The following is a 13,061-nucleotide window of genomic DNA, read 5'->3' on the forward strand; positions in this document are numbered from 1 at the left end:
GCCTCCTGGGTTTACGCCATTCTCCTGCCTCAGCCTCCTGAGTAGCTGAGACTACAGGCGCCCGCCACCTCGCCCGGCTAAGTTTTTGTATTTTTAGTAGAGATGGGGTTTCACTGTGTTAGCCAGGATGGTCTCGATCTCCTGACCTCGTGATCCGCCCGTCTCGGCCTCCCAAAGTGCTGGGATTACAGGCTTGAGCCACCGCACCCGGCCTCAGTCTTGTTCTTTAAGCACTAAATGCGTGAGTCAAAAGTCTAAGGCATAATTCTCAATCATCAGCATCAGTACCATTTGAGATACTATTAAAAATATACATTTCCAGACCTGCTGTATAAGCATGTTTGAGGAAATCAGTACTTTAACAAGCCATGTAGTTATTTAGGTGTGAGAGCTGCCCAATAACTTATGGCAACTTTCACAGACTTACTGGACCTCTTAACTCCTGAGTGTTGCCCTTCTGAATAGCCCCCAAGGGAATCCTCTGCTTTCTCTGTAGCGGTTCTGAATCTCCTCTCATGCATCTGCCTTTTAGCACCTGAATACCCTCCATGGTGGCAAGACTTGCTTATTTGACTTTTAAACAGTCTAAATCATTCAGGGCCACAGCTGAATCGTCAAACTGGTTACTACCACTTCTGGTCAGAAATAAATGGTGACAGGTAAGGAGAGGGCTTTTTTCATGTCTCATACAAGTGGCATCTGAAGACAGTTCCCAAAGGGGAGTCCCCAAGATGATTTGAGATCTAGCTGTTTGATTGTAGTAAGGGTGTGGAGCATCTCAAATAATTTTAAAAGCCTGCATTCATTTGGGTGAATTCTGTTTTTATAAAAGAAGAGCTCCCGGCCAACATGGTGAAATCCCGTCTCTGCTAAAAATACAAAAATGAGCTGGGCATGGTGGTGCACACCTGTAGTCCCAGCTACTCAGGAGGCTGAGGCAGGAGAATTGCTTGAACCCAGGAGGTGGGGGTTGCAGTGAGCGGAGATCACACCACTGCACTCCAGCCTGGTGACAGAGTGAGACTCCATCTCAAAAAATAAAAAATAAATTTAAAAAAGAAGAGCATCTTCCAGCCATGCCTTAGTCCCATCAGGAAGCCCCTCTCCAAAAAGTGATGGCTTGCTAGAGTGGAGAGGGAGATTTCCAGAATTATGAACACTATTGGTCAACAGTTACATCCCAGCCCTCCCACGACTGACTGGTAGGCCAATTCTGGATTTGTAAGATGTTCAGTCTCTTCTGATGTTGTTATCCTGAGATGTTATAGTCATAAGGAAGTAACATAAATACCTTTTATATGGTTGGTGGAATGTTGAAAAACAATTTACTAATTATGGAAAGCTGGAATAAAGACTCAATATGGGAAGGGAAACATTGTCCCCAAATCCTGGCCTCGCCCCTCTCCAGTTCTGTGTTCCCAGGCGCATCACCTAGTCCTCAAGCCTGGAGGAGGCAGTCACAGAGCTATCATGAGGATGTAAGAGTCTCCTGGACTTGATGGTAACTACCATGGTTTCCACTTCACAGTAGGTTTTGTAATGAGTGTTGGTTGCATCTGAATCCCACCAGTTTAACTCATTAAGTCTGAGTTGAGCATCTATGTGGAGGAAAGGGGATAGAGGAAGGGAAGAGGAGAGTCTTTATGCAAACAGACTAAACTCTGCTTTGCAGAAGAGATAGATATTCAACAAAAAAGGAACGAATTGATTGACTCTAAGTGAGTCCCAAATGCACTCGTGTTTCCAGAGAGATGGGAGTGGGAAGCCAAGGGTTCTTCACCCTTCCACAGAGGAGAGCATGAGGGGAATTACTGGCAAACATGATTCATTGTAATTATAGACTATTTTTTTTTCCATTTAAAAAGTCACTGCTTTAAACATGGCTCTCAGCAATTACAAATCAATTATAACCTACAATCAGATCTTCCATTTTTAAAGTCTGTGTAGTCTCTAAGCACAGACATACATCATCCTTTTTTTTTTGTTTGAGGTCAGGAGTTCAGTAAGATTATTCAACCAGGGAGTCTAAATGAAGCTAACGGGAACTAATGATCAATCAGCCCTTCTGATAGCAAACTGATGTCCTCATAAGGGATTGTTTGTTATTTCTTCCAGGCAATTTCTTTCCTCACACCCCTGGCTGTTATTTGTGTGGTGAAAATTATCCGGCGAACAGACAAGACTGAAATTAAGGAAGCCTTCTTAGGTAGAGTATTCACAGTTCCTGCTTTAGGGAATGGGGCTGGCCTTAATTAGATGATCGCATTTAAGAAATCTCAGTTGCATCCAACTGATTTTTTCTTTTGGTCAAATTAAGCTGGGGAGGAATAACATAAAATAAAGATAAACTTTAAGCCCAAATAAGAGCCAGTGTGCAGTCCTAAATGGAGGATGGTCAGAGTTCGCCCGCTGTCGCTGTCCATTGTGCTGAATGCTCGTAGCACCTCGTACACACCAGAGAGCTGTGCTGCTCAGGCGCACACTCTGGGCAGCTCTTGGCAGTAGGCAAAGTAAATCTAAAACTTTGTTACCTCTGACTGTCCAGTCTCACATTTTTGGCTAATAGACCCACATTTTGGGCAATTCAGAAATCAACAACAGACTCCTCGACCAAACACTGTTGCATAGAGGCAATAATGGGCAAGTGCGGGTGTAAAATAAAATAGATATTACAAACAAGCTCTATAACTCATCTTAAATTTGAAGACATTTTGGTAGTTAAGTGTTCACTATTATGTGAAAAGTGTTATGATATTTGTCATTGATTATAACATCATTGTTATAAATTCTTCCCAAACTAAGCCATGTCTGCAGGGGACAAGAGTTTGACATTTCAGGATTAAACGTGTTTTTCTGGTCTTCATGTTAATCAAATCCTGAGTAAATGACAGCACCAAGAGATAGCCAAAACTACCTGGCTTGTTTAGCAAACAAAATAAACTAACCTGTAGCCAAGTTTTCAGCTTTTTGACCATGAGAAAAACCAAATCAGGTTGATTTTTTCTTTTTTTGACAGTCACCTAAAAGTTACCCAAATCCTCAGCCTAAATTTTGTTTTTGGTGTGTTATATGGACTCACCATTCAATGGCACAGTAAGTCTGGAAAATGAGAGCCTTCACTTAAGGGTGTGTTTGTTAATTATTGGGCTTTGAGGAAATGAAAATGTAGCAAAATATGGTCCTCCCTTTTTCATGGTAAGGGAGTGAATGTGAGAGCTGCATCTAGGGCGTGTGGGACAACAAGCAGCTCCTGCCCTAAAGCAGCACACAGAATGCTTCCTATATAACCAGGCTTCTGTTAGGCCTTATCTAGGTGAAAGGAACAGAATCCCTCTCAAATTAGCTCAAATAAATTAGGGGTTTAATTACAGGGCTCTGATAAGCAATCTCACAGACATCCAAGAAAAAGGGGGAAAAGTTCAGAGGCACCTCACAGGGACTGGAATGGGGAACTGGGCCATCAGGAGGGGAGACCTCCCTCTTGGCTCATGACCACTGCAGTATGCCTTCCCTCTTCTCCTGACACTCCCAGCCTGACTCCTCTGCCTCGACTTTGTTTCTGCTGCCCCATGTCTCTGGTGTATGTGAGACTTGGGCTTGCAGTAGTGGTGGCTTCTGCCCCCAATCTGTCTGCTTGTTCAACTTTGATGCCCACCCACCAAGCTTCACTGTGTTTCTTGGTCCAGACTTCCTGGACAGAGTCTCTGTACTTCCTAGACAGAGTCACTTCATTTCTCCAGCCTGGCCACAAAAACCGTGAGTCCCTGACCAGCCTGTCGATGCCCTCCCTCAGGTCAGGTGTGTACCGCAGGCTGCCCTTGTATGGCTTGGCCTTTTGGTCACAGGTTTCAGTCTCCTCAACTGAGGTGGGAAAAGGTCACATTCTCCAAGGACGCAGGTAGGTGTCCCTTCACACATGTCTTGAGTGGCCAGGCAGTGTTTGGATGGATATCACCATAGTCTCCAAAAAGTGCTGTTGGGAGCCCTCTCAGTTCACTTGGAAATCCCTTTAGTTCATGCTTTATTCTAGTGGCTCCCCTGGCATGGAGTCTCAAGATAAGTGACTGTGGGTAAGAACTGTCTTTCATGGTTGTGGTTCTCACTGACGGCTGGCTTTTGGAGTGGGGCTGCTGTCACAGCAGTGAGTAGCTCACAGTTGCCTTCTCCAGACTTTTCATTCTGAGCGAAATCTCCCTTGGGTTGACATTTCAAAACTGAACATCATACTCTGTCTGCTATATGTTAACAGAGAAGGTAGAATTATTGGATGTTCTGTTTGCCTAAATAAATGACAGCCTGCCCTATAAAAATGATGAACAGCCTTCCATTGTGTGTAGAGGTTTTTTTTTTTTTTTTTTTTTTTTTTTTTTTTTAATTGCTACTTTTAGGAAGCCTTGGAAGTAGGGGGTGGAGGTGGGTGATCTTTAAAAGCCAAGGATAGAAAAGTGGGTGTAGATTTTCCAGTGTTGTCTGGAATTCAGGACTCTATCAACCAGGAGGTTTAGTTCTCAGTGCTCTTCTTTACTCAGATGTCTTCAGCAGACTTTAACCCAGGCTTCCAAACCTGGATCCCAAGTGCTGCCCTCGTCTCCAGGTAAACAGTGGCCATGTTTGTGCATCTGGCATTGGTTGAGAGGAGTGAGGTTTGCCCCATGCAGCATTGGGCTTTTAGGAATTCAGGCTGCAAAACAGTCAGGTCTGTATACTCTAGGAACCCTGTTATAAAAGCACAATAGTACTGATTTCCTACAGCAATGAAAGGAACAACAAAAGCCCTCTAATCCCCTGGAATGCTTATAACCAGTAGTGTCCTGAGTACAGGCTGCTTACAAGCCAACTCACGGGACACGTTGCTTTGAAATTTTTTATCAGACGCAGTATGGTTTGTCTTTTTGACTCTTCTCTCAAACCCACAGTGCTGTGGGATGCTGTAAAAACAGAACAGCCTTTATGACCAGACCCACTGGGTTATTGTTAATGAACAAGCATTCCTGATGGGGGCCATTTATTTTCCTGTTTGTCCAGCCTTTTATGGGTCTGATCCCAGCACAGCTTTCTCTCTAGTATCAGTGAGGGGCTCCTGCATTGATTCCCAGAGGGTTGTGCTATTCCGATAAAAATATTAAACAGTTTAGGTTCCTGCTATAATGCTGAAATGACTGTGTTAAATATCATCACCAGTTTCCTACCTTTCTGCTTCCTTCAGGTGTTTGGATCAGACAGGAAAATTGCCAATTGTTGGTGGTTATAACACATCCATACATTTTCCAGCTTAGCTACTTCAGACTTTTTAAAGAACGGCTCTGTGCTGTGATAAGCCCACCAGGCTCAGAGGCTGGGGAAGTGATCCATGTGGCTGTGTATGAAGTTCACCAAGATCTACGTGGGGCGATAGGGAATTGGCCAGGGATGCTTGTTCCCAGAGAGGCCATGCTAGGACCAGGATGAGAATGAGTCCAGCCCCACTGGGAAAACACAGCAGTGAGCCTAGCAGGCCAGCCCTAACAGAGAAAAGACCACAGTAATTTCCCGGCAATCTCACAACCTGTTAATTATCAGGGTTTGTGGAGAGAACATGGCAAAGATATTCTAGGGAATTTTTTCTCCCCTCTTGGAGAGAGGCCTCTCCACAGTGCTCTGAGCTTGCCAGAGAGAAGGAGAGCTGGCATTTGAGGAAGGAAGGGTCTATGTGTTCAGAATGCACTCAGTGGATCTTTCCAAGTTCCCTCATATTCAGTTCCAATTTCTGCACCCCCATTTCATGCTCCGTGTTTTAATGGCAGTGCTGTGCTGCTGATTCACGCTCTGCCCTCCAAGTCTGTGGCCTGTCCCTCCTTTCTGCCACACTCGGATATGGCCAGTTGCTCCCATCTCACACGTAGGTGATTTGTTTCCCTTTGACAAAGATGTTCATTTGAATGTGTCCCTCCCATTCTCTCTGCTTCAGATGACTTGTTAAAAACAGGTGGGTTGTGTTCCCATCTCTGTGGCTCATGCTCTTAGTGGTACTGGCCATTCCACAGTACTTTCTGCTCATAGAACAACATATTTGTCTCTCTCGATGGGCCGTGAATTGCCCTAGGCAGCTCCTTCCCGAAAATGCCCCCATTCACTGCTAAATTCTTATATAAATCTCAGCTAGTATTGAACAGTTAATATTTGCCGAAGGGAAATGGTAGCTCACATGCTTTATTATTCAACAAAGCAGTGGAATGGGGCATCAATAGGTTTTTATTGCTTCTGTGAGGCATTTGACCTTCTATCACATTGATGGTGATGACTCTGCCTTTTATGCACTCTCAATAAACCACAGGAGAGAGGTGCAAGATCTTTGCAGTGAAAGCTCTGTGACTCATGTTACCTGCCACCTTCGGGACAATCTGTGCTGCGTCTGGCAAAGTCTTCCCAAACTGTTTAGAGAAAGTCCCTGTGCTCTGTATGATCAAATAATGTATCCCAGAAGTTCTTGCTGTTTTAGATGGCAAAAAGCACCGCCTGGGCAGACCTTCTCCAAAGCCAGTGAGGCTTTTGGACTCTGCACCTTTGCAGAAACAGTGATTTGTTTGATAATAAATGGACAGCTGTCGGCCGGTGATGGGTCAATAATGAGATAATTGCCGAGTGGGGACGTCCTTTTCTGCAGTAGGATTCCAGCAGCTTCTCTGATTAGAATTATGTCTGAGAAGGTTGCCAGGAGGAAATAAAAAAAGTTATGTTTCTTGCTACCAGTAAAAGAAATTCTACATGCTGTGGTATTAAATCTGTTCATATCAGGCCAGAAAATGATGGATGAGCTCCTCTGTGATTGTGAAAATTTCAGTCAAGGCGGAGAGATAAATTTCATGACACAGGGGCCTAGAATTTTATGAGTCACTCTCCAAAGTCCTGGCGTAATTATATTTTGCTCTAGCAACCCAAACGTATCTCTGTTTTCAAAGTATTCATGCCTATTTCTATGGTCATTAAATAGTATTATAATGTAACAGTGATGATGATGATAATGATGATGATGATTTTGATTTGAGAGCCAGCTTGCTATTTTTCTGTCTGTTGGTTTTGTTTTGTAGCGGTGTCCTTGGCTCTTGCTTTGAATGGAGTCTGCACAAACACTATTAAATTAATAGTGGGAAGGTAAGTTCCAAGAAGAATGAAATGGTGACTTAGACTATGAAGGTCATCTGTATAGGAAGCTGGGCCAGCAGACACTGGATGGGACAGATTTGAGCTCATCTAGCTCTCCCTTAAACCGTCCTTCTGAGCTTTCCATCCTTAGCACAGATCTTTCCTTTGAATTACGAACTCACTATTTTAGAAAGCAAGAGATCACTAGCAAGGAAATGCCCACTGACCATACTTTCTTGTGGGACAAAGCTCACTGCTGGCGTTTCCAGTTCCTTCCACTGCCAGCCCAAGGCCTCCCCTGACACCCTCTCACTTGTCAGTTTTGGTCTCTAATAAATAAGTAGGATTTCTTACCTATCATTCTCTTCAGGATGAGACATATGGATTGGCATCTGAGCCTGGGCTTACGGCACATTTCTCTTACTGCCCCTGAGAAATGATTTCTGTTTTCCATTTATCTTTCCTTCTCTTCTGACTACTCTGGTGAAGAGCTGGTCTCTGCAGACATGAGCCGTCAAAACATCTGAATACAAGACCTAACTAACTCTAGCTGGCTGTTGGCCTGGGACACACTAGATCCCCTCTCAGAACATTAGTATTTATTTTATCTACTGGATGCAGGCCAGGGACTGAGGGGGCAGGAAATAGATAAAAATCAGGCAGTATGTGGCCTGTTGCTGCTGTATTCCCTTAACTTTGTGTGCTTAGAGCTACCACAGTGCCCTGACCAGTGCTCACTGTCAGGCCTCGGCCCTCTGAGGTTCTGGTGCATTAGGTGGACATCCATACTTGGAGAAACGCTGGCTGAGTACTGGAGAGACAGAACCCCAGCTGTTCTGGTAGACTGCTTAGGCCCTACCTGAGTTGCAGAACTGAAGGACCAGCGATCAGGACTGTGACTTGGAGTGCTCAGAAAGCAGGTGCTGTGTTTCTAACATTAGCTAAGCTTCACCCATGGTAGGTGCTCAGCGAATATTAGTTGAGTATGAATGTGAGGTGATAGGCCATCACCTACCTGTGTAAGGACCCTCATTCGAGTGAGGCAGTAAAGCATGCGGTGAAGTATGTTGGCACAAAGATCCAGGCACTGGTGTTCAGAGCTCGTCTTTGCCACTTACTGGATGTGTGTGACCTTGAGCAATGAAGAGCCTTCATTTTTGCACGTGTGAAATACAGACAGCCCCAGGCTCTGCCTCAGGGTTCTCCTAAGGATTATATGGCACAATGGGTGTGTGGACCTTAGCACTGTGTCTGAAGCCCAGTAAGCACTCAGGACTTCCTTCGGCTGTGATTGCTGCAGGAGGCTCGACTTCAGGCCCAGGGCCACCCCTATATAGAGGTCTCTTTCCCATGTCCTAGACCAGAGAGGCCAACCTGGGGCACTGTGTCTTCTGCATCATGGAGCTGAATATTTAAGGTCTCTCAGTAAGGCCAGGTGAAGCCTGCCATTTCAGGAAGGGCAAGTGGCCACTCAAATTCAGGATATATGGACACGAGGCGCCTGGAGTCTTGGATCCCAGAGGCAGCCTCTGAAATAGATCAAGCAGTAGAGCGGTAGATAAATAGGATTACTTATTTATCATTCTCTTCAAGATGAGACCTATGGATTGGCATTTGAGCAATCCATGCCAATATCCAACAATAGAGCGGTAGATCAAGACAGGAAGTAACTTTTAGTCTACGGGTGGCATGAAGCCTTCCTTTTCACACCTGTCAAACAAGGAGCTTAAGCCAGAGGACACTGCTTAGGTGCCTCCTGTAAGTCATGTCACTTTATCCTCAGGACCTCAGCTTTGGGTCAGTATTGATTTCCCCCTTCTACAGATGTGGAAACTGAAGCTGGGGGAGACCAAGTGACCTTCCCAAGGTCATAAAGCGAGTAAGTGGTACGTGGGTGCGCCAACTCAGATTTTTCTGACACCAAAGCCTGAGCTTTTCCTCAAATGCCTGTGTCTAGAGGATTCTGTGGGGAGCTCCAGTGTTGACGGCCAAGGGGGCTGAGGAAGGAGCTAGGGGCAGTGGGGAGTTGGGGGTTCAGCTTGGGGTCATTTGTGATGGCAACATTTTATATTGAAAATGTCCATGGTGTCTTTTGTAGACCTCGCCCCGATTTCTTTTACCGCTGCTTTCCAGATGGAGTGATGAACTCGGAAATGCACTGCACAGGTGACCCCGATCTGGTGTCCGAGGGCCGCAAAAGCTTCCCCAGCATCCATTCCTCCTGTAAGTTCATGGCTGGGATGCTCTTAGTGCCCCCAGTCATGTTTCCTGCTCACTGTCTTTGGGAATTTAGGTGCAGAGCAAAGCACTTGTATGTGAATGTCAAGCGCAGTTCATTTTTCTTCACTGTACGGCGTTTGGCTTAGAAACAAGATTATTCAACAGGAAGTAATAAGCCTGGAATGAGGCTCTGGAGCTTATAAAACATTGTATGTGTTGCTTTCATGAGGTTGGCAGAGCGTAACATGTGATGCTTTATCCCTGCACAGTATGATTCAGGACAAGGGAATTCTCCATGCTCCCTGGGACCCTCCATTGTTTAGGTCATTGTTCCCTCTAGTTTATTTCTTCAATTGAGGTGTTGCGCATGTGTGTACACAAATATATAGCACATATGTATACATATATAGACATACATATGTACATGCATATACATATACATCTCCCCATACCTCCAGTTTATAGTCTGACTATAGATGTGTGAACGCCTTAAAACAAAGACTTAATACTGTGAATCAGAAGCAGTGCAATGTAGCTGAAAAGGACACAGGTCTTTGAAGTCTAACAAACCCTGGCTCTGCCAGGTATTAGCTGGGGGACTTCACCTCCCTATGCCTCAGTTCGTGCTATAACATGGGAATAAGAATGCCTCCTTTATGGGTTGGAATGAGGATTAAAATAAGTGATGATGATCCCTCCCATTTCTGGAGCAGCAGCTCTGCCAAAATGGTAACATAAATTATCTTATTTAATCCATGCAGTATATGTAAAGCACTTAGTATTGTGACTTTCAATAAGCAGTAGTTATCTACATGATTATTGATGATCAGAGCTGAAGTTTCCTGAGCGTTCTGGCTCATGTCATCATCCATCTGTCAGTTCATATTGCATGACTCAGGTGCCAGGCACTGTGCCAGGCATGGGGGATGCAAGGATAAATAAGATGCAGCTCGTGTCCTGGGGAGTGCCCAGGTAGTGAGAGATGGTGTATTTAAGTTGATGATTCCTGGGATAATTGGAGAACTATGGTCACAAGTGACCATCTTGAATATGACAGGCTCTTCTCATGATGCCAAGTCCTTAATTCTCCCACAAGTCTGATTATTATTTACCTTTAGCAAGCCTGCTATTTTAGCCTCTTTTTTTCCCTAAATACCCGAGACACATCCTACTAATGGCTGAATAAAGAAATAACTGAACGCTGTTTCCTGGAGAGTGGCTGTTGGACATGTTGCTCAAAGCCGTTGAAAACTAGGGCCTGTCAACCACACATTAGCTGGGGGCAGACACTCTAAATGAATCACTGTCAACTTGCACAACAACCTACCAGGTGGGGGATTATCTCTGTTTCACACACAAGGGCACTGAGGATCAAGCAGGCTTGGTAACTTGTCTAAGGACACCAGCTCTGACAGGAATATCTGTAGGTACCAGCTAGAGGAATTCCTGCTGTCTTGGGACTTTCAATGATCAAATACAAGAAAGCATTTACAGTCCATGTTTATTTAAGTAAATAATTTTCTTCTCTAGTTTTTTGGAAACTGTGGTGAGTTGAGTAGTTGCCTCCAAAAAGATACGTTTAAGTCCCAGCCCCTGGAACATGTGAGTGTGACCTTATTTGAAAAAAGGGTCTTGTTTGATAATAATACGACCCTGTATACTGGAAATTTGCTAAGAGAGTAGATTTCAGGTGCTGTCATCACAAAAAAATAAACCATGTGATGAGATGGATATGGTAACTTGTTTGACTGTCATAATCCTTTCGCTATGTATATTTTTATTTGAAAGAATGAACATTGATTTACATGCCAAAAAAGAAAAAGGAAAAGGAAAAGGATCTTGGCACATGCAATTAAGTTCAGATCTCGAGATGAGATCATTCTGGATTTAGGGTGAGCCCTAAGCCCAGTGGCAGGTGTCCTTATAAAAGAAAGGCTCAGCCAGGTGCAGTGGCTCATGCCTGTATTCCCAGCACTTTGGGAAGGCAAGGCGGGCAGATCACGAGGTCAGGAAATCAAGACCATCCTGGCCAACATGGTGAAACCCATCTCTACTAAAAACACACCCACACAAATTAGCTGGGCTTGGTGTGCATGCCTGTAATCCCAGCTACTCAGGAGGCTGAGGCAGGAGAACAGCTTGAACCAGGGGGTCAGAGGTTGACCCAAGATTGTGCCAGGCTGGAGTGCACTGGCAAAAGGTTGAGCCCCCGTCTAAACAAAAAGTAAAAAAAAAAAAAAAAAAAAGGCTCAGGGTTCTTGTAGGCTCCAGCCATTCCTATGACTTAAGGCAGAACACCCATTTGGAGTTGCTTCCTCCCTAAATATGTTTTTTTCTCTATGAAGTCCCATTTTAAGTGATCACCTGTTTTGGAGGACTTGTAGTTACCAGCTGGAGGAATTCCTGCTGTATTGAGTTACTGTCTCCTTGTTTCCAGGTAGTCCCATGCTGGCATTGTTTAGAGGTACCTGGAATAGTATTCACCTGGGATCAGCTCCCATCTGCTCTCCATCTGTCTCCTGGTAGAGTCATTGAAGTTCTCTTAGCTTTTTTCTTCCTTTGTTCTCTTCTCCTTTCTTTCTCTTCCTTCTTTCATTCCTCCCTCCTCCCTCCTGTCACTTTCTGTCCTCCCAAAGACTTGGTGCTGAATCTTTAGGGGCTTCAGAAAGTAAAAGCACCCAAGAAGTGAAACTCTAAGAAAAACCTTAATATTGGCTTTTAGAATGGTTGGTGGGGGACTGTAGCACAATTTACTGTCTACTGTTGCATTTGAACTTGGGAACGAAATAGCTGTCATGTGAATCTCTCAAGCTGTCAGGCTACTGGACCTCGGAGATTAGAAGCTGGGCCCCACAAAAATGTTGATTTCAGATGCACATCCTCCCTTCCAACCACCAGGAAGCATTTTCTGACATGGTTGGCTTTCGGCTGCATTGTCAAATGCGTGGCTGACGTCTGATCGGTGCTAGACCAGCTTTTTGGCAGAGGCAATTAGATCCTTTGCTTATGATGCTACTTAAAATGTTACACAGTTTTACTCCTTGGCAGACACAGAATTCTACCCAGCCTCTAGGCTTTGATGGTGGTATTTTCGTTTATTTTCTCATTTTTTTTTAAATGACAGGTTAGTGATTGGCTTGGAGGGAGTGCCATATCCACTTAAAAAAAGCACCAGTGCTGTTTTCTGGATTTCTTAGTAGCTAATAGGAAGCCTTGTAGTTGATGTGACTGCATCTCAGAGGGGGTGACCTAAGTGGACTCCCATTTTGATACAAACACTTTTTTTTTCCTTAAGAAATCAATTTCGTAGGCTGGACTTGAGTGGCTGGGCAGGGGAGTTCTGGACTGAGGGATCTCCTAAGACTAATTCTCCATGCTAGGTAGACGTGGGTTTTGCTTCTGCTGTGTTTGCAGATTATTGGCGGCTGGAATGGAGTCCGTGTCCTCATATCGTCCTTAGAACAGTTGGTTTTCTTTGAACTTAAGAACAAACATTGATTTCTTTTGGAAACAAAGGATCTTGTTCTTAATCTACCATAAGCAGCCAAACAACGCTTGTCTGAAGGGCTTATGTGTCAAACTCTCAGCAAACAGCAGTTCCCCATGGCAGCATTCTTATGGGGCTTGCTCTGTAAGGCAGCCTAAGCCACCCTTGATTGGAAAAGCAGAGACCACAGTTTCAAAGAGCAAGTGATTTTCATCCAACCTAAAAGAAGCTT

The 13,061-nt window shown here is 44.4% G+C and overlaps 1 protein-coding gene across 6 annotated transcripts in view; it reads left to right on the top strand.

Annotated features, from left to right (window-relative positions):
* Positions 1 to 13,061, top strand: part of PLPP4 (phospholipid phosphatase 4) — a 135,702-nt gene that overhangs the window by 57,852 nt on the left and 64,789 nt on the right. For 2 of the 6 annotated variants that reach the window (XM_025397095.1, XM_025397096.1), the window contains exons 3-5: positions 2,116 to 2,206; positions 7,068 to 7,131; positions 9,221 to 9,345. The exons of 2 other annotated variants lie outside the window; for them this stretch is intronic. In XM_025397095.1, coding sequence (XP_025252880.1) covers positions 2,116 to 2,206; positions 7,068 to 7,131; positions 9,221 to 9,345 — 280 coding nt within the window. The remainder of the gene's footprint in view (positions 1 to 2,115; positions 2,207 to 7,067; positions 7,132 to 9,220; positions 9,346 to 13,061) is intronic. 2 more of the 6 variants (XM_025397098.1, XM_025397097.1) reach the window with 2 other exon arrangements.

This window comes from Theropithecus gelada, chromosome 9, assembly GCF_003255815.1.
Source record: "Theropithecus gelada isolate Dixy chromosome 9, Tgel_1.0, whole genome shotgun sequence".
Lineage (NCBI taxonomy): Eukaryota > Metazoa > Chordata > Mammalia > Primates > Cercopithecidae > Theropithecus > Theropithecus gelada.